The sequence below is a fragment of the Notechis scutatus genome, chromosome 2, assembly GCF_049901735.1.
Source record: "Notechis scutatus isolate UNSWTSFEM ecotype Mainland chromosome 2, rNotScu1.2, whole genome shotgun sequence".
Taxonomy (NCBI): Eukaryota; Metazoa; Chordata; class Lepidosauria; order Squamata; family Elapidae; genus Notechis; species Notechis scutatus.
This window is the reverse complement of record NC_142010.1, coordinates 207,008,791-207,036,417: the sequence shown is the minus strand read 5'-3', so window position 1 is coordinate 207,036,417 and position 27,627 is coordinate 207,008,791. Positions and strand designations below refer to the sequence as shown.

Genomic DNA, 27,627 nt, shown 5'->3' with positions numbered 1-27,627 from the left:
ATATAAGACAAATAGCCTATGTTTTCTTAATAAAACAAATAAATATTTATCTAGATTTATCTGAACCATCTAGATTTCTATTACGAGAAATTAGACACTCAAATTGAAGTACAGGTCTTTTTTGTTCATTGAAATATTTAATGGACTATGCTATACTTATTTTTAAAGATTACTTATCTTTGTGCAAACTTTATAGTCAAAGCAAAATAAAAAAATTCAAAATGTTCATAGTTTGGAGCTCCTTTAGTGGTAGAGAGGAAGTATATGAGGATATGAATGACTTCTCTAAAGATTTTATTATGTTGGTGGAGTGAAGTTTCCTTTTTTCTCTCTTAATTCTCTGCATTTATTAATGTTGTTGCTGTTGTTGCTTAATAAGTTTTCCAGGGACAACTCAGGGCAGCTGAAGTTTATTTGCTGCCCAAGTTAGAAAAATAAATGGCTTCTTTTCATACAGACTGCAGTTACCCCAAATAATCATGTTGTTTTACCACATGAATCAGACAATCCCTCAAATGCTGCATCCTTAGCAATAAAAGTACAAGAGCAGACTAAATCAGCCTTCGCTAGCTTTTCATGACAACCAAACTCTATTCCCTAAGGCAGCTATTTCTTTCTACTTAGAGGTGAAACAACCCGGAAAAAGATAAAAATGTACAGCTACCAACCTGAGAGAAAAGCCAAAGCTACATCTGCCAGAATCAATCCTGGTAGCATGAAAATACTAAAGAGCATTTTTATTCTGCTCCCACCCATATTCAGCATTTACAACCAGAGCAGGATTTGCAGGATTTATGCATATTAAAACACTTACCTTCAGGGGTAGCCAAAGTGGTATCAGTGATTCTCCAAAAATGTGAACTTTCCTGTCTTTGATTCTGCAACACCTTTTTTTTTTTTTTTTTTTTTCTTTCTTTCTTTTTTTAAAAAATATTTTCAGCCTCTTGATGTCGCCCTTGCTTTAAGCGGTGGATGCTATGGGCTGTCAAAAAAATACATGCATTGGCAAGAAGAACTGATTATTGGTGGCACTGTTAAAAATGGTACTGGGAAACTTGTCAGGTAAGCACTCCTAGTCCAGTAATTCTTGCCTGAGACATCCTGGTTTGGGTCTGCACATTCTCTAGGCTGCTCTATGGTTTGGATGTTCTTGACGTAGACTCTTGTGTCAACCTAGCCATTTGTCTCCCTATATCATGGCTTATAACTTAGTGCTATATTTGAACCTAGTCAACTGTTCTTAGTCAACAGATCTTGCTTTGAACAAACTATGGCTTAAAGTGAAGTGTAAATCCAGCTGTTGTTTTCTTTTGAGTGAAAACTTTACTGTTGGTAATGTGAGACTTTTTTTTCTTCCATTCAATCATATCCAGTTCTTGGAGACTGCCTGGACAAGTCCCTGAAGTTTTCTTAGCAAGGTTTTTCAGACGTAGTTTGCCATTGTCTCTTTCCTATGAGAGAAATTGACTTGCCAAAGGTCACCCAGCTGGCTTTGTGCCTAAGGCAGGATTAGAACTCACAGTCTCCTAGTTTTTAGCCTGACACCTTAGTTAGATAAGACAACTTTTATTGTCATTTTTCAGCATACACAATGGCACACATTAAAATGAAATTCCAATGCCCGCTCTCGAAAGGAAAAAAAGATAAAGAACAATTTGATTTTAATATGACCTACCATGAATTAGATAAGATTTGGCATGAAGAGGAAAGGAAATTGATCAGTAAAATATATAAATATATTTTGGATTACAAATTAAAAGAAGAAATAGTCAAGGAATGTATGATAATTTGGGCAAAAAATGTGGGCCATAGTATTGAATTAGACAAGTGGGAACACATTTGGGAAATAAATTACAAACTAACTATGTCAGCCTCGTACAAAGAGAATCTCTATAAAATGGTGTATTGTTGGCACTTGCCACCTGCGAGACTGGCTAAGATGTTTCCGAACCTCCCCCCAAATTGTTGGAAGTGTAACTGCGTCCAGGGAACATACTTTCATCCGTGGTGGACATGTCTATATATGCCCAGAAGTTTTGGAGAAATATTAAAAATTGGATTCTAAATATAACTAAACAAGATGTAAAACTTGAACCCGAAACCTTTTTGCTGGGTATGATAGATTCAAAAATAGAAATATATATATATCAATATTTAATCTTGCACATTATAACGGCAGCCAGACTAAGCTATTCACAAAATTGGAAACTGTCTATTGTCCCTTCAGAGGAGATGGTCATTAAAAAAATTCACGAGCTTGCAGAGATGGATAGCCTTACCCAATTACTAAAAAACAACAGATAGTGAATACTATAAAGTTTGGAATTGTTGGTATGAATGGTTAAAGAAAAAGCAACATTTGACAACTGAATAAGTTATGAAACTATGAAGGACGTGCGTTTAATCATAAAGTATTCTGTGCAATTAAAACATTAAAAGAACGAGGAAGGTATTGTAACAAGGTGGATCACGTCAATATTATGGGGTAAAAGAAAAAAAGAAAAGAAAAGTGTAACCAATGCTCAAAAGCTGCTGCAAAATATATATATGTACATATATTTGTTTTCTGACCAAAGATCCACGTACATATATTTGTTTATATGTTTTTTTAAAAATGTTTTAAATATATGAAACGTAAATAAACTTTATTTTAAAAAAATAAAATAATTTTTTAAAAAAATGAAATTCCAATGCGTGCTCTCGAAAGGAAAAAACGCCACCCATCAAGCAATGTCCCCATCCCAAGGATAACAATAATAATATACCAAATTGACTCTGAATGAGAGTTTTACTATTTATGATACCTATAAAATGCATTTTTGTTTATGAGATAGTGGGGATAATGTTCAGTAACAATATTAAAACTAAAGTCCTTCGAAGCACATATAAGCCAAAGAAAAAAAGAACATGTAGCATACGATTTAAATCAGAGAGCAACAGCTTTAAGCAAAGTATATCTCCATTGGAGCCCTAGTAGTTTTACTCTTTTTCCAGTTGTACATTTAGAGGCCAGGATACCTATGTAAGCCTAGGGGTTATCTTCTGGTGACTAATGATTATTGGATCCACTGGAGATTTTGGTCTCTGGAATAGGATGGAGATGACTTCATTACTTCTCCCCCATGTCCCATCACATGCTGTTACAAAGGATCGCCTATCCCCCCCCTTCTGGGCCGAAGATGAGAATCCTATTCACTGATAAAAACTGTTGGATCTTATTGCATAAGGAAGCACCTCATCTGATGCAATTGTATTAATTTGTGTATTTTTTATGCTTCTTGAAAAAAAAAGTTTAAGACTTTCATTTTCTTCAGATTGTTGGCCATCCAAACCATTTCTTTGATAGGTGTGACTGTTGGTTCTGCTAGTTTGTGAATGGCTCCTTATTTAATTTATACAGAGAGATTGGACATAAGAATACTGAATCAGATTAGCTCTTTAATAGAGAAACTGGGCAATAGCTCATAGACTTTCTATATTCCATAGACTTTCTGTATGTCTCTGCATCAGTTTTATATCTTCCTGATAGGATCAGCTTTTTTTTTTTATCAAGATACAAGAAGAGGTTTTATAACCGGCATGTCTGACCTTGACAACTTTAAGACGTGTGGACTTCAACTCCCAGAAACTGGAGAATTCTGGGAGTTGAAGTCGACAAATCGTAAAGTTGTCAAGCTTGGAAAGATTTCCCCCCTCCATTTTAAACAGCACCATAAATGGTTCTTAGTTAAATAGAATGTGTAGAGCAATTATAAAATATATATATTGAAAAAATGGCTTTCTGCTCAGTTCAACCATTAATCACTCTGGCCTTCTGCTGCCCATAAGAGCAGCCCTCCATAAAAATCCAGCAAAGATCATTTCCATCCCGTAAGCAAAGATTATACACTTGGTGACACCATGCAGTGAAACCAGCTTTTTTTTTTGGAGGGGGAAGGTTTTTTGGTTGTCCCTTTCACTTTCTAAGTCCCCAATGCTTTCTTGCAGTGCTCAGGCTTTACAGACCATGTTTCAGCTAATGACTCCAAAGCAAATGTATGAGCACTTCAAGGGTTATGACTACGTTTCGCACATCAACTGGAATGAGGACAAGGCAGCTGCAATCCTGGAAGCATGGCAGAGGATGTATGTTGAGGTAAAATGGACGTTTAATTGGAGAACAGTTTCTTTCCAACTTTCATTGTAAACCCTACTAGGTCTTGTCGCTGCAGTTCCTCAGGGATGTCCCTTGAGGTAGTGGATCTTGTTAGGATTGATACACTCTTCCATTATAGTCAGCCTTCTCCTAGCTAGAGACTGGAGATACTACTGTGTGTTGGAATTCCACCCCTGTCATTACCAGCCAGTATGCTGGCTAGAAAACACGCAAGTGGAAATCCAACATTTCTGGTTCTTAAAGTTCTTAAGACTAAGGACTTTAAAAAAAGAAGAAGAAAATATATTAAATAATCTGCCACTCACAGCAGGATTTGAATGAAACATTACAGGTTCTTCTGATGGTAAAATAAAAGAGAAATGTGTTTTTGTTAGAATTCATGGCTTTTAAAAATCATTGTCTTGAGCTGCCGATCGGACTCTGGGCTGCCAAAGCTTAAGGAGAAAAAGTGAGCATTTGGTTAGGATGATTCTTTCTTTTTTTCCTTTTTCCCCTCAGCAAAGGTGTCTGGAAAACATTAGCCCGCCACAGAATCTGTTCACAGCTGCAGTCCCCTTGGTGAGGTCATGTGACATTATCTGGCCTTTGTTTCCCAGGCATTGACCTTTGCTGAGCTGCTTGTGACCTCTTTGAAGTGTCCAGCCAATGAAAAAAGAGAGGGCTACTCTTAAGAATTTGTTGTTTTTAGATTGGGTATAACAACAAATCAGTTTTGGCTTCTGGATGGAATGCAGAAAAGGGTGCAGGAGGGGCCGAGTGAGCTATGAGCCTTCTTCAGTTTCACTATTTTAAATAAATGGCCATTTTCCTCTCTTTCAAGGTGTTGCCTTCTTATTTGATCTGTAGCAGCCTGCTGTGGCTCCGCATTGAGTATGGCAATTACGTTAACAAAGGGTGAAGGATGCAACTGTACTGTTTTTAGATGAGAGTGCCTTGTGTGTGAGTGAGAAGGGAGAGCAACAGATAAAGTGAGGGTGACAACTGAAAAGTTAGTGCTCGGTAGAAATCTGTTCCAGAAAGACAGGTAGTCCTCGAGTTACAACCACAACTGAGCCCAAAATTTATGTTGCTAAGTGAAACATTTGTTAAGTGAGTTTGCCCCATTTCACAATTTTTCTTGCCATGGTTGTTAAGTGAACCACTGCAGTTGATAAGTTAGTAACCCGGTTGTTAAGTGAATCTGGATTCCCCATTGGCTTTGCTTGCCAGAAGGTCGCAAAAGCTGATCACATGAGCACAGGACATTGCAACCGTTATAAATATGAACCAGTTGCCAAGCATCTGAATTTTGATCTTGGGACATTGGCGATGCTGCAACGGTTGTGTGAAAAATGGTCATAAATCACTTTTTTTCAGTGCTGTTGTAACTTTGAACGGTCACTAAATGAATTGTTGTAAGTCGAGGACTAGCTGTATATCATGGTGATTTCCTTTCTGTAATTACAACCCCTGTCTTCTTTTCATAGGTTGCTCATCAAAGTCTTGCAAAAAACTCTACTCAGAAGGTGCTTTCATTTACGACAACAACTCTGGAGGACATCCTAAAGTCATTTTCTGATGTCAGCGTCATCCGAGTTGCTAGCGGCTATCTATTAATGGTAAATTAGATTTAATATTCATTTTATTCTTCCTCAGTTTTCTTCAAGACCGTGCCATCCAGATCTGGAAAGGAGACCAGGCTGGAGAAATCTGTAATTCATGATGTATCACTATATGAGTCTTTTATGCTAAGCTGTCATACAAATCATCCTTACAATGTTTTTAACAGCCTTAAAATCTGCATTTTTATGCCACTTGCTCACTTATGTCTCCGATCCTTGGAAGATCTGTGGCTCATTAGCGTGAGCACAAAGTTGGCTTGGGATGGGGCCACGGGGTTGTTCTTTGTGGTTTCCCCTTAAATGGTTACAGAGCTGAAGAGATGTCTGTTTGAGATGTGTGGAGGTGGGATTCAGACCTAATGACAGGATCAGACAAGCAAAGCCATTGCTCTATCTCACTGTTGAGCGGTGCCTTCCAATATCTGTGTTTCATTAAAATTATATTTTGTTGTTGAAAATTTTGGTCAGGAAAAGGAAACATAAAACTGGCTTTCTCTGATGTCAGGCCTCATTTGGGGGGATAAAAATGTTCTTTTGTTCTGCTTACAGCTTGCCTACGCCTGCTTAACCATGCTGAGGTGGGACTGTGCTAAATCCCAGGGTGCTGTGGGTCTGGCAGGAGTCTTGTTGGTTGCTCTCTCAGTAGCTGCCGGATTGGGACTGTGTTCCTTGATTGGGATTTCCTTTAACGCTGCCACAACTCAGGTATTAAACAAACCATTTGCAAGATGATGCATTGGGATGTCTCCTATTGAGGGGCTGGGGGAGCAGGATGGACTTTAAGAGGCCAACCCTCAGAAGTTTGAATTAATATGTTTACCTAAAACCAGTCATAGCTGTGATTATTTAAGCCCCGAAGACTTCTAAATAAGGCATATGGTTCTATGGGATATATATTTACATTTCACACACACAACAGAATTGCAGGTTTTGGCATGGCATGTCAGAGGAAACCAGGAACAAAAAGGGCTTTATAATTTGCACTGAAATTTTTGAAAGGAACTCGTTGTTAACTGCAGAGTAAAGAGGGAAAGGCTGAATATTCGAGACCTGCGCTGAAATTTTCAGTGACCCGGGAAATTCAAATTGTCCTTGAATAAGCCCTGTTTCCAAGGGCAGGGTGTGCAAACATATGTGCTGTGAAAATGCATACCGTGACACAATTGGCTAAAATCTTCTCTCCAGGAAATTATTATAATGTGTGGGTAATCGACAGTTAGATTCATAGTCTAAGACTATGGAAGCTTAATAATTAAAGTCCTAACCAAAGACCTACAAATTATTAAGATAATGTCTAAGAATGTACATAGCGTTAAGCTGGGTGGGTATTTGGGACTGATTGAATATTTCCAGATATTGAGAAGTGCTTTAGATATCACTCTAAGGGCTCCAATCACAATTGGTGTAACAAAGGATTTCTTTTTCCATAAAATTCAACTGCAATCTGCAAGTCCTGGTATTTTGAATTTTTTTCCAATTGTTTTTCCTAAATCCTAGCATTATTTGGAATAGCAACATCAATGAACCTGCTTTTTTTCTTTTCAATAACTCTTATACATGAGGCATGTTATGAACAAGATGCCTGTCTATTTGGATCTTAAACTTCAATAATATCTTAATCCTGCTCATTTCCCAAAACCTTTTCAATATGAAGGTCCCAGTATTTTTTATTACATTCAAATCCAAACCTCTGGCAAAGTTTCCAGGAATAATTCTGGCAACTTGGTCATAAGGCTGCTTGTAGTCAGTTTGTGAATTTTCGCTATAGCCATTGATCAGCCATTGGTCAGTTGTTTCATCTTTTTAACTGCAAAGGAGACATTTTCTGTTATTTGGTACATGTTGATATTTGCCTTTATGCAGTTAGATGGCAAAGCTTGTTATTGAGCTGCTAAAATAAAGCTTTCAGTTTCTGACAGCAGCAAAACTGAAGTGAGGAAAAAAAGAGACACTGCAATACATATCCTTCAATATTAGTTGCTCAAAGCAAGTGGCTCATTTAACTGGATTGTAAAAATAGCTTTTTGTTTTCATGAATCCACACGAAAACCTGTTACTTTCCACTGGGCATAACAATATAATGGAGATCAGTATCTGAAGAGAAGCACTCAATGGTATAAATAATTATGTGCATAAAGAATTGTGACCTCCTAACTACAATGCCTTAAGATTTCTGCTTATGCCTAAAGTGAAGTGTAAGATTGCACTTCCTTGTCCTACTTCGTTAACTTGTTCTTTGGTTGGTTATATAAAATAGTTGTTGCTGACTGTCTCCTTTTATGCAGGTTTTACCCTTTCTTGCTCTTGGAGTTGGGGTAGATGATGTCTTCCTTTTGGCACATGCATTTAGTGAAACTGGGCAGAATAAGAGAATTCCATTTGAGGTAAATTCAGATATTTATTACGTTACATTAAGCATTCAGAAACCTCACTAAATCTACACTTTAGTTTTTCAATTAGCAGCTGACAACATAAATCATTTCTTATGTTACCCCAGTTTATTTATCTTAGAACTATGCAGAGTAAACTAATAGTACTATTAATGACCAGAGACTGTCAAATAGTTTTCCAAATTTTCTCAAACTTTTGGACAAAAATCAGTAACTCAATTGGCATTATCAGCAGAGATGTATATATATATATATTTGATTAATGCCTCCCCCCCCAGCAGAAGAATCTGGAAATATTATTGGTATGTTATTTTAGAGGAATGAAATGATGATTATATTAGATAGTTTGTGATTATTTGCCAAAGTAGATGTTATTCTTCAAAGAAGTTATTTGAATTTGAATCAAAATCTCAATCATCCTCCCAAGTTTTTTGAGAACTGATATTCTAGTTTACATACCGAAATCAGGCTATTTCTTCTACAGTCTGTTTTGGAAATTAAGAAGAAAGTTGTTTGTAGAAACTTTCCATTTAGTTTTCCATTTCTATTATGCAGTCGAGTTAGATGCGAAAGTATCTATATACTATTAAAACTCATTTCCATAACCTTTAACTGGGCAAAACGGCATACGTTTTGGACCTGACACCCTTTCTCAGGCCAATCCACCTCCCATGATTGTAGTTGTGAGGAAAATAGGAAGAGGATGGAGCATTATGTATGTTCCCTGCCTTGAGTTACTTATAAAGTAATAAAGGTGGGAATAAAATTCTAATAAAAATATTTTAAACCAAGATACCTTACCTGGATTAACTTACAGAATGTGTCCAAAATCTGTGACCCATGACTCCTGTGGAATTGAAATTTGACAAATTTTATAAAACAGTTCATGTATGACATAAAAATTATATGACTTCTGCCCCTCCCCCAAAAAAAAAACCCAAAAGAAAAGCCTCCCTGCTAATCATTAAAAATGGCTAGTTCTCTTCTCTCAAATCTGTAGAACGTAGAGGATACAAGGTTGCTGCTAAATGGCTAATTTTGAGCCTTAAAGTGTGATGTTCTTATGGTTATTTTTGCTATATTTGTTTTTATTTGCTTTGAACCACCCAGCATCTTTGATTAGAGCAGCCTGTAAATTCTGTTCAATATCTATTTCTCTATTACACTGTAATTTTGTAGATTATGCGCTATGTAATTGCAAATTAATTCCACATATGTCTATATGTTTCAGGATAGAACAGGGGAATGTCTGAAACGCACGGGTGCAAGCGTGGCCCTTACGTCTATTAGCAATGTTACTGCATTCTTCATGGCTGCCTTAATTCCCATTCCAGCTCTACGGGCATTTTCACTCCAAGTAAGTTCTTCAAGTAAAATTAAACAACATTTAATTTATTATTTCTCGATAAGGTCCAGAGATGAAGTTCTTCACATTTAACACAACTGGGGAGGGCTGGTGGAGAAAGCTGGCCCAGGGCATAGTGTTTGGATTGGGTGAGGGCACAAATTCCCAGTTAGAAAATGGTTCTGCAGGGAACAAAGTGATATGTTGACAACAGGGTCTGCACTGACTTTCCTATCTGAAGCATATAAATAAGAGCAGTTTCCCCTAGTCTCACTGGAGACAATAATGACTCTAGTCCACATTTTCAGAGGGCAACAGTTTGGGGGAAAGCTTGCTTGCTTAATTTTAGATGTACTTCTTTTCATGAGTATGGTTGACTTGAAACTGCAGTTATCTTCATGTGATTTTTGATTCCTAATTCTCAAAAAACCTGATACACAGAGTAGAAACTGTGAGTTGAACATGGGCATGTTAGCAAACTTTTGCTGTATGGTAGCCTTGTGGCTGCGAATTCCTAGCCACAATATTTGGAAATATACGGTGGTCTAAAAAAGGAAAATAGCATTAATTTGATGGAATGAAACTGGAAGTTATAGAATTATTGTTATAACACAAACGACAGGCAAAATAGGACAAAGACACTATATTTTGATAAATTCTCTAAATGTGTTTCTGTTGTATATGTATCCTGCATGACAAATTCAGATGCACAGTCCACATCTCTGTAAGTGAAAGGTTTTTGTGCATCATGTATACTTTTATATTGAACTTAGTCTGATTCTTTTTTCCTCTTTATTAAAAAGGCTTTGTTTTATTAAAATAAAGAACTCTGTGGCAGAATTCCATAGACCAGGGATGTCAAACTCATGTTGTCACGGTGTCATCATGTGACGACGTGACTTTTTCACCCTTTGCTAAACTGGGCATGGGCGTGGCCAGCGCGTGATGCATCTGGCCTGTGGGCCACAAGTTTGACAGCCCTGCTATAGATATACATTCATTGAAAGTGGGGGTTTCTTTCTCCCCAGCATCTTCTGATTAATTAATTGGAATCTCCAAAAGCTGAGAAATGCAGCTAATTAAAGCAGAGGAATAATTATTTCAGGAGTCTTTGGATTTTGTAGAAATAGCTACAACATTTATTTGTTTATTTTATTCAATTTCTATAGCCACCCATCTCAATCAATGATTCATGGTGTCCAGCCAGGGATTTGTGCAAGATTTGTGCTTACTTCTGTATGTTGAGTTTTGTTAAATCTCAGGTTTTCTATGTCTCTATACCAACTGCAAAATGGAATGTTTAATCTGAGTTCTCAATCAGATCTCAGGCCATGTTCATAAAGATAGAAATTCTATTTAGAATTTCTTGTGGTCTCTGATAATAATTTGAAAACTCTGCTATCTTCTCAGAGATTTTGGTAGTGAGTATCGCATTTGTGGCAGATTCCCTCAGTGGTCTATAAAAACCGTTATATTTTCTTTTAAATCTTCCTCGTTTTTCTTTTGTTGATTGATAAATCAGTGTGTGACCAGTTCTCTTCACGTTGAATGTTTGCATTTTAAAATTTAATAAAAATTAAAAGGGTAATTATTTTGCATTTTCTTTTTTTAAATAAAATTTTGTTTTGTTTACCCGGTGAGATTGCTATGTCTCTGATGAGATGGAAAGTAGCACCAGATACTCTAATCACCATGCCACTATACTACATAGCCAGAAGGTGGCAGAGGTTATTTTTGTATTTTGAGATTTAATCATCAGAAGACCAGCATGAGGTGTGAGAGGATATGAGGTATGCATCAGATGAGGCCACCTGCAAAAGATAAGTGGTGGCAAAAGCAAATATTAATCAAATACCCCAACTCAGGACAGGAAATGATGTGTGTGAAGATCCAGAGGATTTCTATGAAAGCAGTGTCAAAACCTCCAGCTTTCTACCCTGAAGGCCTCGGCGGTATTTTACAATTAAAAAACAAATTGAATAACATTACTTACATATTAAAGACATGAAGAATATGTGTACATATTTTTCAATATTTTTATTTATGTCAAAGATCCCTGCTCAAATATTTGAAAGGGTAGAAACGACGGAGGTTATGTGCAATAAAGCTCATTTCTTCCCTTTGATTTAGTCTAGTGAGTAGGATACAAATCAGTAGTTGCAAATCCAAATTCCTTGAATTAAGGAAACAAGATTTTGACCTAACCTTTGAAATGAGTGTTTTAACAGGAAAAAAGACTGCCTCAGAAGGAAATGCGTTTTTTTACATAGACAGACTAGTTAGGAAACTGTTGGAAATGTGGTAGCAGTAGATTTCCTAAATGGGCAAAGGGTCTGTCTAAAGACCTTTGAGAGCCATTTAATTATATGATTTAATTGTGTCTATATTCAGTAACAATACTTTCAGATGAGGCTTTTGTTTTCTGCTTAGATCCCGAGTGGTAGGTAGATACACAAAATGGCAAAATGGTGTATCATAGAGCAACAATGTTTGATTCAATGTACCTCAAACTTAAATAATGCATCCAAAATCCAGGACTCTAACTCCTGTGGGATTGGAATTCGGCAAAGTTGTGGCAGCTTCAAGGCTGCCATGCTGCCACATTGCCACGGACAGCTGTAGTCATAGGATCATCATTTCTAATCCTAACCCTAACAGCTTCCCACAAGTAAAGCCAATGGGAAGCCAGCTGGAATTCACTCCCACTCATATTGTTTTTGTTAAAAAAACTTGGTCGTTCTGTTTCTCTGCTTAGGTAAGGAAATGTGTAGTGAGTATGCTGATGATATCCAATTCTACATCTGAGCCCCTAGTGAATTAAATGATATATTTTGTACTTCTTATCTCAGTGCCTAGAACAGAGGTGCCCAACCTGTGGGCTATGGCCCACTTACTGGGCCATGACCTATTTGCAACCAGGCCACGTGGGCTGGCAGGCACACATTGTGACTCATGCGAGCAGCATGCGTTGGTGCAAGCACCCTCACTTGGGTGAGTGGTGGGGGTGCCAGATTGACAACCCAACTTGTGTGAGCAGCGGGCACCAGGCTCGCAGCCCCACTCATGCAAGCAGCTAGGCATTGGCGCACTCACACAAGAGCTGGAACTCATTAGCCTCACTCATGAGAGCAGCAGGTACTGGCACTTGCAGTTCTGCTTGTGTGAGCAGCAGGTATACGCACCCCCGCTTGCACAAATAAAGCTGTGAGTGCACACAAACCCATTGCCTCTTCCCTCATCCCCCTCATGCCAGGCTACCAATCCAATTTTAACCTGTAAGCAGCCGAGAGTTGCTTATTCTATCAGATGGGCCGCTATATAAATTAAGATAGATAAATACAAGAATAAATAAATAAAACATCTCTGAAATGATGACCTAAGGGGTTCCAGGTTGTCTAGTTACTTACTATAAATGGCAGCTCATATTTTACTCTGTTCTTGTCAGAGGGATTTTGCTCACCCAGGCCACTCTCTTCTCTTCTGGTTCTCCTCATATTTGTATAAGTAGGATAGGCTGGGAAAACACATGTGTGCTCACATAACTTTCTATTCATACTTTTCTTCCATATCTCTCTACAGTGACAACTGACATAAGACTTAATTATAATCAGATGAACAGTCTCTGATTTGGCATTTATGACATAAAAGCGGGGGGGGGGGGGGAAAGGCCTTCCATTGGGGCTTTCTCCTTTCTGGGATTAGATTAATTCCCTGGTGCTGTGGATAACCTTGTAATTCTTGATTAAAAATGCATTTAGTTTCATAACCCATATCTGCTTTCTGTGACTTATATAGACAGATATCCATGAGCTAACAAAATTGTTTTTCTTACATGAACTGATAATATAGAGCCCAGCTTATGTGGATTTAATATTCTGGATCATAACCAATATCTTTGCAAAATGCTATCACATGCACGCTGCTCTCATTTTCCCTCCCTCCCTCCCTTCTTCTATCTCTCCCTCTCTCTGCACCTACATTACTTTTTCTATTTTATAGTTAAAATTATGATTTCCACCCCAAAGATAATGCTATAGCACAGGAGTGTCAAACTCAAGGCCTGTGGGCCGGCTTTGACCCACGGAGTGCTTAGATCTGGTTAGGTGCCCCTGACACGAATGATGTCGAGCTGGCTGCACCCACCCTGTCCCCCCCCCCCCCCGAGGTCAAACACAACCCTGATGTGGCCCTCAATGAAATCGAGTTTCACACCTCTGCTCTAGCAGAAAGACAGTTGATAGCAGATTCCAACCTTAGTAGAGATTTGGCACTTGCATTTTCTCAGGAGTCACTTTTCTCTTGCTTGATTCATCAGTCATTAAAAATATGCTTATTGCAACTCTTGTGGAATTTTCAGGGGAGGAGGATTTGAATACAGCAATTTTTTTCTTATGATCACTTCTGAACCAGATTTATTCACTCAAATGTTTTGTCTACCAATCGTGCAGTTTCATAAGAGAAACCAGTTTCAGTGCTGTCCACTAAATACGTATTTTGTTTTGCACAAGGAAAGGAAAGCTATTTTTTTTCCTTGTTAGCAATTGCTATTTATTTTCTTGTATACATTTGGTGTTTATTTTACTTCATATTTTACCAGCTATGGTAAAATTCAGATGGTGCACACTGTGGCATTCAGAATCAAAGGGCAATGCAAGTTACTTTTGGGTGGTCTGTTTGAAAATGTGGAATTTTCTGCTCTTACAGTTCTCCACCCTGCCTTTGGTCATTTAAAGACAAAAATTTATTTTATGAAGAATTCCTGTCTGTCCAGGAAATCCTCCACAGCCAAGTTAAGAAAGCATAGCAATGTAACAACACTGTTGCTTTTCTTTTCAGTAATGTTTATAGCTGTTTCTCTATATAAAAGTTCTATATCAGATGGGCTTAAACAGAAAGTTGCTTTAACCTTCTTCTCTCTCTTTTCGCTTTCCCCGAGACACTAAAAGATAACAATCAAAGCCTCTTGGTTTGTGAGGCTCAATATTGGTAAAATAACCCAATTGCTGAGAAAGGAATACATGACTTCTTGATAGGGTAAGAACCTAAGTAAGTCAGGCCTGAAGATTAATTCTCTCTGTAGTTTTATTTCTATTTTGTTCATATTTATTTGTCACCCATGGAGAGGGGTGTGTGTGTGTGTGTGTGTGTATAGTATGAGGCAACACACATTAAAAGAGACAGGGCTTCAAACACAAATGCAACCACAATCTTATTTGTTTTATCTTTCCTGTGTTAATTGAATATCTTTGTCAGATTAAATTTCTTTGTAGCTGTATGATATTATAATCATAAGTCTTAAGTCAGGGGTGGGCAACTATTGCAACCTTACAACCTGTGGACTTCAATTCCCAGAATTCCTGAGCCCATAGTATTGCTTCTTGGAACTTGGCTAATACTATACAATTGGCCCCCATCCCATCCCATTGCAGAACCTCAACGCAACTTCAAGAATATGTCTCCCTATACTGGGAGCTATAGGGTTACAGGTAGTCCTTGACTTACAGTCATTCGTTTAGTGACCAATCAAAGTTATAACAACACTGAAAAAAGTGACTTGTGGCTATTTTACACACTTAAAACCGTTGCAACATTCCCTGGCTATGTGATCAAACTTCAGACATTTTGGCAACTGGTTCAAATTTTTGACAGAAAACCTGGGGTCATGTGATCACCTTTTGCAACCTTCTGATAAGCAAAGTCAATGTGGAAGCCAGATTCACTTAACAACCATTTTCCTAACTGAACAATTGGAGTGATTCACTTATCAACTGTGGCAAAAAAAGTCATAAAATGGGGCAAAATTCACTTAACAACTGACTTGCTTAGCAACTGAAGTTTTGGTCTCAATTATGATCATAAGTCAAGGACTACCTGTATTTCATTGATCTGTATATGAATAGGGGTATTCCTGATCATGGAGATCAATTGACCTTAACATAGTAATGAAAACATGAGCAGTGGCTTTACTTGTTTGTTTTTGAAGCAGCCCAATGGGTAAGATGATGGAAGATGGCTTGGATTTGGGTATCTGTTTTTTTATGCGGTGGATTAATTTAGTGGTTAAAACATCAGGCTTGAAACTGGGAGAATGTGAATTCTAGCTCTGCTACACAGGCACAAAGTCAGCGAGGTAACTTTGGGGCAATCACTTTCTCTAAGCCTTGGGAAAGAGGCAGTGAAAAACTTTGCCAAAAAAAAAAAAAACCTGCAGTGACTTATAGAATAGAACAGAATAGAATAGAATTCTTTATTGGCCAAGTGTGATTGGACACACGAGGGATTTGTCTTGGTGCAAATGCTCTCAGTGTACATAAAAGAAAAAATACATTCATCAAGAGTCAAGAATCAAAATAACAATAAGCAATCAAATCATACTAGGAAACAGTCAATATAAATCATAAAGATACAAGCGACAAAGTTACAGCCATACAGTCACAAGTGGGAGGCGATGGGTGATAAGGAGTGATGAGAAGATTAACAGTAATAGTAGTACAGACTTTGTAATAGTTGGACAGTGTTGAGGGAATTATTTGTTTAGCAGAGTGATGGCGTTAAGGAAAAAACTGTCCTTGTGTCTAGTTGTTCTGGTGTGCAGTGCTCCAGGCAGTCTCCAAGAATCAGACATCAGGGGAGTACAGCATCTTTGTGCTTTTTCTCCCAAATCATAAGAAACCACACTATCAATTTTTAACACTAGTGATTGGAAGTAGTTCTGGAAGCCATAAAAGAAGGTTTGGCTTACATAAGGCTCTTGGATCTGAGACTGTCAACTCTTGCTCAACATTTTTATTTTCACAGGTATTTTATTACCATACTCATCATTTATGGCAAGTCTTAAAGACTTAATTAAAGTTTCAGTGACCTACCCTGTGTTCCACTTCACTTATTCTTAAGTTCTACCTGTGATATGGATACCATCAATTAAGAGCCCTTAATTTACACCATCCAGTTTCTTCCGTCATAAGCTTCTCTACTCGCAAAAAAACCTGATGGCATGGTCTTTTTCCTGTAGCGGGAGCCTTTGAGAGAAGCAAAAAGATATCCTTTTCACTTGCTTAATGATGCACAGTGCCCTCTTAAGTACATGTACATAGTGGGAGTAACAGTGCCAGCTGCACTGACTCATTTATCATTTTACTCCCAACTTAGGCTGGAACAGTTGCATCTATCTACATCTAGTTCCTTAAGTTCTTTTGTCCCAGTCATAATACCTTTAATTTTGGTTGCAAATGCCCAGGCAGGAAGACAGAGGAAGAAAATATAATATCGTGAATTTCATTAGGAAGGAGATGCATGTGATTAGCAATAAGGTGCAAAACTGATCTCTTCATTGGTAATACCTCTTATCAAACAATACACCCACTTACTCTGGGTGGCCTGAAAGGGATAGTATATTGGAATATATAGTCAGGACCTCACTTTACTTCTTCTCGCAATAGCTTCAACTCAGATCTTATTTTATTTCAGAGAATTCATAGGGCAGCAGCCACCATGTTTTAAAGCAGAAGATTTTTGAAAAAATGATTTGTAGATGGTGTGTCAGTGTGGAACCTATACATTAAATAGTCTAAATATTTCTTACATATTTATTATACTTGGATGGTACCCAGTTCCTGAAGATTCTGGGCAATTAATCTCAAAAATAGGAACAAAAACAATACGGGAATGGTAATTGGATTAGATGGCTCTATTGTTTATAATTTGATGCCCTCTTTTAGCTTTTTATTATAATATTACATTTTTGTATTCTTAGAATGTTTTTGAAATTGTTTTTATAGTTCGTTTGCACAGCACCTAAAATCATGCTGCATGAGAAAAGCAGCCAAAGAACCAATATGTCCCGTCCCGTCCCCCCAATTTTCAATCATAACATAACATTGCAAGATGGAACAGATGGGACTTCACAGTTTCCTAAAGCCCAAAAGGGATGAATATTCTATGCATATTAAAGCTGTCGAGGACGACTGAGCCTTCCTTTCTTTGTGAGCAGTGGAGCCAGAACACTTTAGGATTAAGAAATATAGTTGCTCTCTAGGTCTGTGGAACTCCATAGGGAAAAGTATGAGACTTTCAGATTTACCTTTTTACTGATGGGTGACTTGAAGAAACTTTGCTATTCCTGTTACACAAGGGTGAAGTAGTTTTTAGTCAATTCTGTAAAAAAAAAAAAAAGTGGTTCATAAACTGCTGTAACTACCCGAGGAAGGGGGGTGGTGGTAATTTGAGCATATCATGAGATAATGGAACAACTTCTTTTTAGGCTTAGGGATCCCCTTTTATGGGACTCAGTTCTGGGAGTGCTTCAGTTTGGTATAAACTACCTTTGTATTTTCCCCACAGCATCCCGGATAAATTGTAAGAACCTCATCCTTTCATTCTTTTTAGCTAAGTGATTTGTAAATGCAGCCAAGTGTGGTTTATATAATAAACGGTGTTTTAAGCAAACGATGACTTAATGAGATTGGTGAAAGCAGCATAAATTAGAGGTAGTGTGGGTTACTGAAATATAGTCTTAGCCAATATCTTGTTATTAGACACCAAGACATGAACTGAAAAACAATGTAATGCATTTCCAAAAATCAAAAATATTTAGTCTGATCAATGCTGGGACCGGAGACTTCCTAGAAACTCTGTATACACATACATATAACAAATAAATGAAAAGAACCATCTTTTTTCTATCTACTATGCATATCATCCTAAGCAAGTCTGTCTTCTTTTTATTTTCCTGAGCAAATTCCAGTAAAGGAATTCTATAGGGGAAAGGGTACATATTGGATAGTGATATATATACTGTATGCATGTTTGAAATTGAATTGATATTCACAACTAGTGAATCTTCATTAATTGTTAATAATTTGTTTGAAGGCTGTACCAAAATATGGTCTGACATAATGCTTTCCTTGGTAATTTAGAATCAATCTGGAGAGACAAAAATTATAGTGCAAAGTATCTATCAAACTTCAGGGAAAGAGTGTGATAAAATAGAAAAAAATACTAATGTGGTGAAGGACCTCATTAACCTTTGCAAAATCTTTCTTTCTATATTTTAAATAAAAAAACCAGGCCGCTGTCAATATCAATCTTGCCTAAATAGCCGTTTGTTTCTCTGACAGTTCTTCCTAGTAAGGTACAAAAGAGGATACTGAAGTCCTGACTCATGTACCTTGTGTGGTATATAAATCAAGGGCTGTTTAAATGAATGGATCACTGCTTTGAAACACTAAGTAGTGGCTAATTGGTCTCATAAGCAGCTTCCACTGAAGAACACTTCTGTGGTTACATTGTAGGTCTTGACTTGGAGCCTAATTTCTCTCTCTCTACTCTACTCTTTTTTGACACAAAAATATACTAAAATTAAATTAATATGCACATCAGAGATTTTCACATTTTGGGGGGTCAATTATTTTTTATTTGTTCTAGTTTATCCCATGAGAAATGGATTTGAGATCTGGTAACACAGACAATGATGCTTATTAGGACAATATCTAATTCTTAATATTTCATTGCTATATTTAAGTTTACAATATGGAAACCTAATTATAACCTGACTTCCAGCGTTGAAATAACAATAGTTACATACAACTTTAAAAAAATAAAAAATAAACCTTCCTTCCTTCCTATTGCTGATGTTCTTCTTTCTCTCTTTAATTATACAGGCTGCTGTGGTTGTAGTATTTAACTTTGCCATGGTTCTGTTAATTTTTCCTGCTATTTTGAGTATGGACCTATACCGCCGGGAAGATCGGAGGCTGGATATATTCTGCTGTTTTACAAGGTGAGATGGAAGGAATATTACAAAGATTACATCATTTTAAATGGACACTTTACCACTGACTACTTTAGCCAGAGATACTAATTCCTATAGTTCTATGGTAGAATTTGAGGTCAGTTTCAAATCTCTTATATTCCAACTGAATGGAAAACCAGGGCTATAATGTCTGGAGCAGCAAACTGAGCATTATTGTACCTTTGGTTGCCACGAACTGCTCTATGGTTGGAAGAGATTGGTTGACCAGTTTCTTATGATTATATCAATGTCATTAGGGAAGATATAATAGCAGCTACAAAATGCACTTCACACATCACTAAACTATAATGTGTTTTGGCTTTGAGAGGGTCTAGTATTTTTACTTTATTCTGCGGGTGAACTGGTATAATTGAACACTAATCAATATACCAGTAACTCCTCCTCTCTAATCATTTTGTGTGGTTTCAAAACAGAACAGTGGTGGTTTTGCTAATTCAGTAATATTTTCAGAAACACAGAGAGTATTAAGGAACTTAAACACTAGGTTGTGTTTCTTTGTACAGAAACTCTTTATTAAATGTTAACAAATAATACGTCATAGAACAATTCTGGTCACAACCACAGTGCATATATCTACTTTTGCTCTTTTTCTTTTAGCCCCTGTGTCAGCAGAGTCATTCAGATTGAACCCCAACCATATGCAGAGGCCAGTGATAACTTACGCTACAGCCCTCCGCCGCCCTACAGCAGTCCCAGTTTTGCCCACGAAACTCAAATCACCATGCAGTCTACAGTCCAGCTGCGCACTGAATACGACCCCCACACTCAGGTTTATTATACCACAGCAGAACCTCGGTCAGAAATATCGGTACAACCAGTCACCGTGCCACAAGATAACCTCAGCTGCCAGAGCCCAGAAAGCACCAGTTCGACCAGGGATCTTCTTTCTCAGTTCTCTGAAACTACACTGCATTGTCTTGAACCTCCCTGTACAAAATGGACATTCTCCTCTTTTGCTGAAAAGCAGTATGCGCCACTCCTGTTAAAACCAAAAGCAAAGGTAACGTTGGTTGATTAGTCTTGTTTTTTGCGGTCGCAATTAAAATATATTGGCCGTCCTTGAAAATCTAGAGAGACCTCTAAGTATCTAACATTCATGCTGGATTCTGCCTTCATATACAGATCCTTCAGTTTTAAAAATGGCACTGGATTACCTCTGGAAATAGCTTTTATATACGCTTACCCCCTTCTCCTTCAGATACAGGTAGTCCTTGACTTATGACCACAATCAAACCCAAAATTCCTGTTGCTAAACAAGGTAGTTGAGTTTTACCCCATTTTATGACTATTCTTGCCACAGTTTATTTATTTATTTAGAAAATGTATATCGCCATCTAGTTGGACATGGTGACCAAGGCGGCTTACAAAGGTATAAAAATAGCATATAAAAGAAATAAAAATAATAAAAAGAAAAATAATAAAATAACAACTCCCCACCCTGGCGAGAACTACGTTCATACTAGCCATTTAATGGGCTTCATCCCTCTCTGGGTTCTGCAGGCCCACTGACAGAACCATGTCTTTAGGGCCTTCCGAAAGAGTGTTAGAATGGGGGCCAGTCTAATCTTTGGGATGATGTTCCAGAGAGAGGAAGCCACCACAGAGAAGGCCCTTCTTCTGGGTCCCACTAGGTGTATCACCTTAGGGGGCGGGACCCACAACATTCCTTGCTTCCCCACTCTAGGGGGTTGGGTAGATGTGACCAGCAAGAGACGGTCTCTCAGATAACCTGTTGTTAAGTGAATCATCACAGTTGTCAAGTTAGTAACATGGTTGTTAAGTGAATCTGGCTTCCCCATTGACTTCGCTTGTGAGAAGGTCACAAAAAGTGATCACACAACCCGGGACACCAACCTTCATAAATATGAGTCAGTTGCCAAGTGGCCAAATTTTGATCATGTGATCATGGGGATGCTACAACGGTCATAAGTGTGAAAAATGGTCATAACTCACTTTTTCCAGTGCTGGTGTAATGTCAAACGGTCGCTAAAAGAACTGTTGTAAGTCAAGGACTACCTGTACAGTATGTGTAGAGGTCAGACACATGGCTTGATCATTTGTGGTGCTAGATCCTTAGGATGCTTTTCCTTCCTAGGAAGTTGTTTCTCAACTTTTGCATTATTGTTGCCATTTCAATTTCTCCTGTCGAAACATTTGACCTAACCATTAAGATTCCTGGCTCTGGATTGAACATGAGTAACTATAGGAGCAGGAGCACCTGAAGGCAAGGAATCAAAGCCAAAATTGAGACCATGATAATGTTATGAAAACCTTGTTCCCTTTTTATATATGTTGTTCACACAATGCATGTAAAGGAAGCAGGGCTTTGATTGTGCAGTTGTGACTGCCATTCTGATGTCTCTAGTACTGTATCGATAAGGATTTGGGCATGTAAATGAAGCAGTTGTCCCAGGTGTTGCTGAATCTTAGCTCAGTTTGAATACTTTTACAAACAACATGGCTGCCATTAGGCTATTAAAAATACGCAGAGACTATTAATTAGGTCAACATATGTGAGTGGCACTAGATTAAGAATGCTATGCTAAACATTGGTGGAATCATGCATCACATTGAACCATTGTTCTAACTATGGTTTGTTAAATAACCCATTATTTGCTGGGCTCACATATTGTGCTGATGCATGATTTATAATCTACCACAGCTAGCTGCATACAACATGCTAAGCCTAAACTCAGCAAACTACAGTTTGCTTGTTGGTACAATTTTGTCAGCTAAGTCAATGAATATATTGGCTCTGCTGAAAATAGTTTATGAAACCTGAGAAACCACATAGTCCTTATAGAAGTCATAGGTTATAACGTTAAATGGTTCCATATGCATCCTTTTGTAGCTTTTGTAGACCATGGTTTTTAAATGTTAAAAGCCATTTACTTATACATGCTTTTTTTCCTGCGTTTTTCCCCCCCAGATTATGGTCATTTGTCTTTTTCTGGGCTTACTTGGCCTCAGTCTTTATGGAACGACTCGTGTGAGAGATGGATTGGATCTCACAGACATTGTGCCACGGGAAACTCGAGAGTATGAATTCATTGCAGCCCAGTTCAAATACTTCTCATTCTACCACATGTATATTGTTACCCAGAAAGCGGATTATCCCAACATCCAACAGTTACTTTATGAACTTCACAGAAGCTTCAGCAATGTGACCTACGTCTTATTGGAGGAAAACAAGCAACTTCCTAAAATGTGGTTGCATTATTTTAGAGACTGGCTGCAAGGTAAAACCAAACAGCAATAAATATATCTTTCTTGCAAATGTACTTGGCTATGGATGGCTCGTAACCAGGGGTGGGATGCTACTGGTTCGGCCCGATTCTATAGAACCTGTAGCTGCGAAGAGCAGCTGACACCGAATTGGTTCGGTGTTTGGCCTACCCGCCTGCCCAGGCTCTAGGCTGTCCTTTATTCCCTGCTTTTCCCTCCTCAGTTGCTTTGCTTGGCACAGCTGAGGTTGAAAAAGCAGGAAACAAGAGGATTTTCAAACGCTGCGCACCGGAGCGGAGTGCTTGTCAGCTGTCCAGGCAGCACAGCTGATGATTTCTTGCAAACGGCTGCACACACGATTGTCCCCAGTTCGGAGAACCAGCAAATCGCTCCACTGGCTGGCCCAGCACCTCCCCGTCCACTCACTCCTTACCTGGCATGCGTACCATCCAACTTGCCTGGTTTGGTAAGTTGCTATTTTTCCATTTTCCCCACCAACCATTAGTTGTTCTGCTCTGCTAGGAGATTTAGATTAGCTAGAAACCAGGAAATCCTTGGATTTCTTGCTTTCTGGCTAATCTAAAAGCTGAGCCGAACCTTCTTCAGGACTGAATCTTTTCAGTGCAGACTCAAGTAGCCGATTGCAGATAGATAGATCTCTTAGTTAATCTGTGATTCTGTGAGCAACTCAATCTGCCTGCCTGCTTTGGGGTAAAAGTTGCTCTTTTTTTAGTAAAAAATTCAATATTTACATACATGGTGTGTTCTGAGTTAATTTTGTGAGTTTGCTTGCTAGCAAATTTTATGTGACAGACTCAGATAACCGATTGCAGATAGATGGTGAATCTGTGATTCTGTGAGCAACTCAATCTGCCTGCCTGCTTTGCCTGTTTTGGGTAAAAGTTGCTCTTTTTTAATAAAAAAAATCAATATTTACATAAATATTTATAATAATTATATACAAGCCATGCCCACCAAGTCACATGATCACCAAGCCATGCCCAGTCAGCAAGCCATGCCCACCCAGTCACATGACCACCAAGCCACACCCACAAATTAGGCCACATTCACAGAACCGGTAGTTAAGAAATTTGAATCCTACCCCTGATCGTAACAATAATTGATGCTTATCTCCTGTGTAATTTTTATGAAAATTGAGACTTTTACAAATTATACAGATAGTCCTGTATAATTTATTTGCTAACAAGTCCTCACATTTATGAGGAGTTCTTTTTGAGGTCTGCAAAGCAAAGCAAAGCAAAAATAAAATCATGTGCAAAGTTGCAGTTTCATTTCGAGATCACTTTGCTTAATAACTGAGTTGCAGATCCCAGTTATAGTCACTCAACAAAGACTACCCATATTCTTTTGAGACACATACACTAATTTCATGCAGATAACTCAGTTATTTCTTTCCTTTAACTAAGAAAAGAAACGATTAATCTGCATTGAAATACAGTATATATATTCTCTCTGACCAACATTTCAGGGAATGCCAGATGGATATTGTACACGCTAATCAGATAAATTCATATTATGCAATATATATATCAGTATTTTTGGGTGGGGGGTTGCAGCTTTGTAAATTAATTTCAAATAACTAGGGTCAATAGCTGTTCTCTCTTTCTCTAGCCAAGTTGTATGTGTTGTGTCTGGTAGGTGTGCACCCTCTCAGTGGTTTTATTCCGAATGTCAAAGTGGAAGTTTTATTATAAATTTCTGCATGTGGAAACCTCTAAAGCAGAGGTGTCCAACCTCGGCAACTTTAAGACTTGTGGTCTTCAACTCTCAGAATTCCCTAGCCAGCTTGACTGGCTGTAGAATTCTGGGAGTTGAAGTCCACAAGTCTTAAAGTTGTCACCCTTCTCTACAGGAAACAGAGAAAGAGTTTGCAAACAAGAATGAGTACCCATGGTTGTGTCATTCAGACTCTGTTCTTCTTTCAGAGTTTCTTCCCTCTTTGTAGCTATGGCTAGCCTATCAGTTCTGTAAGGATGGTTTTGATAACAGCCTCCCAGTGCAGCTGTGAGGTGGGTTGGTGGATCCCTCCCACCTTTCTCTTCTCTGCTTCTCTGCGGTTGGTTCATCTGTTCTCACACAGCCTCCTTGCGCCGGGCTGTGGCTTCCTATTCTAAATCTGATCCAAATTTGCTCTGTGAGGTATTTCCCCCCCCTCAACCTCTCCCTTGGAAGGGGTGGCAAAGAGGAAAAGAACAGTTGAGAGTGAATAGGTGTTGGCTGTGATCTTTACACGTGCTGGCAGCAGATCCCACAACTTGTATTAGCTCCACAAGTTGAACAGATGGAACAAATTGACAAAATCATGTTCACTCATGCTGTGCTCAAGCAGGAGCTGGGTTGCTGTTTGAAGTTTGAATGGTGCGGTGTGAGTTTCTTTTTCCTCCAGCTTCGCGGTGGAATTTCTGGTCATGTTGTTGTATAACCTATGGCTTCAGCATCTAGTGGTAGCCGAAACAACTAAAGTCCTTTGTGTCTCCTCCCCATTGTGTAATTCCTTTTAGGGTTATGAATGGATAAAACTTTTTTTTTTTTTCCAGATAATGGCCCCATTTCTGATTTTGTTATTACAGTTTTTTGGCTCAGTACCTGGATTGTATTTGAACGAAGCAATGAATTTTCCCTCTAAGCGCTTTGTTTGCAAGTTACTTGCTGCTTATGTCTTTCATTGTAGTTTTCAAGTCCGGTTCTTTACTGTGTGTGTGTTCTCATTTCTTATTAGCACACCATACAGATAGTAACCCTGCTCATCGGAGTTCTGTCACAAAACATGGAGACTTTTTTTAAGTTTAAAAGAAATGTTTTACCAAACCTGTATTGGTTGTATACATTCTCTTCCTCTATGCATAAACATTAAGACTGAGCAGTCCTTCATATCTGATCTCCAAGAAATGTTTTGGAGAAGATAGGTACATGAACATAACACCTATTGCAACACATTAAAGCATCTGGCTGGTTTGGGGCTGCTGCATTTTTGCATTCCCATATGCTCTGAAGTGCCTTTTACAGATCAAATTTGAAACACTGCATAGCTGAAATAAGCTCGAGTGCCAGAGTAAATCTTGCACGCATGAAGTGTCTGCAAAGCTTGTTTTGTTATATACAAGCCATGTGTTCAGCCACACACACACAGTAGTGTTATGATGTCAATGTTTTCACGTGTGGAGAAGTTTAGCTAAGTGGGTGTGGGAGAATTGGGCTAGTTTTGAGACAGCAGGAGGTCTGTCTGGAACCCTGGCCTGGCAGCCTTCCATAGACAAGTTGGAAGATGGCGAAGGTAAGCTATGCAAGGCCTGCACTTCTGGGAGGCCAGTGTCTCAAGTTTAGGGCTCCCTCCCAAACATCTGCTTGGGAGGCAGGTGACAGTTCTCCAGCCAGACTCTTCTTGTTTCAGGGCTATGGGGAGATGCTGGAACAGACAGAACTAAGAGTCAAAAAGAACACTAGGAAAGTAATGGCAACGTTTCACAAGTCTTGTCAGCACTTACTCAAGAGCTGAAAACCTTGGAGTCCTGAAACCCTTTCTTTATTAGTTGGGGGAAAAAAGTCTTGTTAGTCTCCTGTCTCTCTTCCATTTTGAGCTGGGTAGATGAGGATTTATTAACCGGTGGGAGTGTTGCCTTCCAACAGGTCTTCAAGAAGCTTTTGACAAAGACTGGAAATCTGGGAAGATCACCCTTCAGAGTTACAAAAACGGATCTGAAGACGCTGTTTTGGCTTACAAACTTCTAGTTCAGACTATTTCAAACATCCGAGATAAACCCCTTAACATGAGCCAGGTATGTTCAAAAATACAGTTGTATGTCTGTGGTTTCAAATGGGACAATGCAAATGTTTCTTTATTCATGAACTCATTTACTGTTAAAACTTTAATGAACTTGGAAGACAATACCTCTGAGCTGCTCCCATTTTTATAAGATCCCTGTATTTGCTCGGTAATTTTAACACACCAAAAGCAAAAGAAGTAATGAGTTGAACAATGGTAGAAATAAGCTCAAGATAAATTGGCTGTTTAACCAATGTCGATATGCATGTGCTCACAACTAGCAATTGCTAGAATGAGTTCCAGTTGATTTCAGTTGACTATACTGAGCTGAAAATGTGCTCAGAATTGTTGAAAACATCCGGCTGATGACTGGTATGCTTGCTTCTTGACCTTTGGGATTGGCTGTATTCGGCTTCAGGCTCTGGGCAGCCTCCCAGGAACCACAGTGGAGCAATAAATACTATTGCCCCTCCTGGATGTTATGTTATATTGGCAATGAACCACATTGCCTTCTCCCTCGTTTTCTTCCTTTCACCATATAAAATCATATTCTATCCTTTGCCTAAGTGGTATGCAGCTACCTTAAACGGACTAGTTTGATGATGAGTTAATAGCATTTGTGCTATTTGTTATTGCCTCCTGAAGGAAAGCAAATTTGAAATCTCTGAAAAAAATGCACACAGGAATCCTCTCACCCTGAATAATGACTGCACAGGTTTTGGATATATTTTTCTAGAAAGTAGATTGGAGCTGTGGAGCTCTAGAGACTCTTAAGTTATCAGCAATAGCATGGATCCTAGCCTGCTCATCGCTTAACAGGGATCAGAATATAATTCTAATATTTCTCTACATTTTTTAGTTGTCTTGGGTGCTAGGATAGCCTTTTTTGAGGCCTTCACTAGGCCAAGAGCCATAGCTACTCTGTTATGGTGAGTTTGCTCCTAACTGTTGGGAAAAATCCAAAGAAAATGTTTCTCTTGTCTTAAATGACTTGATTCTAGAGTTTTGCACAGTGTGATTTAGACTCATGTGCTTTTCATAATATTCATGAAGATATTGAGTATTGTCTAACGTTCTCTGATTATGAGTACACCAAGGATATAGATCTGTTTCTTCTTTAGAGCAGAATCATGTAAAGCTGTGAAAGTTCTGAATAGATGCTTGGAAACAGTGGGTGGTTTTGTAGATGGCTGCGGACTTCTGGGAATTGAAGTCCACAAGTCTTTAAAGTTGCCAAGGTTAGACAACCCTGTTTTAAAGACAGGAACCCAACCAAAAGGTGTACTTCTTTTGTTGAGGATGAGTCACATTCTCC

General features: G+C 38.4%; 1 protein-coding gene across 2 annotated transcripts in view; it reads left to right on the top strand.

Annotated features, from left to right (window-relative positions):
• PTCH1 (patched 1) overlaps positions 1-27,627 on the top strand; it is a 99,952-nt gene that overhangs the window by 50,332 nt on the left and 21,993 nt on the right. For both annotated transcript variants that reach the window (XM_087957902.1, XM_087957903.1), the window contains exons 7-16: positions 941-1,062; positions 3,988-4,135; positions 5,623-5,754; positions 6,307-6,462; positions 8,043-8,141; positions 9,379-9,504; positions 19,152-19,270; positions 19,901-20,303; positions 22,233-22,542; positions 26,177-26,325. In XM_087957902.1, the coding sequence (XP_087814028.1) occupies positions 941-1,062; positions 3,988-4,135; positions 5,623-5,754; positions 6,307-6,462; positions 8,043-8,141; positions 9,379-9,504; positions 19,152-19,270; positions 19,901-20,303; positions 22,233-22,542; positions 26,177-26,325 (1,764 nt within the window). The remainder of the gene's footprint in view (positions 1-940; positions 1,063-3,987; positions 4,136-5,622; positions 5,755-6,306; positions 6,463-8,042; positions 8,142-9,378; positions 9,505-19,151; positions 19,271-19,900; positions 20,304-22,232; positions 22,543-26,176; positions 26,326-27,627) is intronic.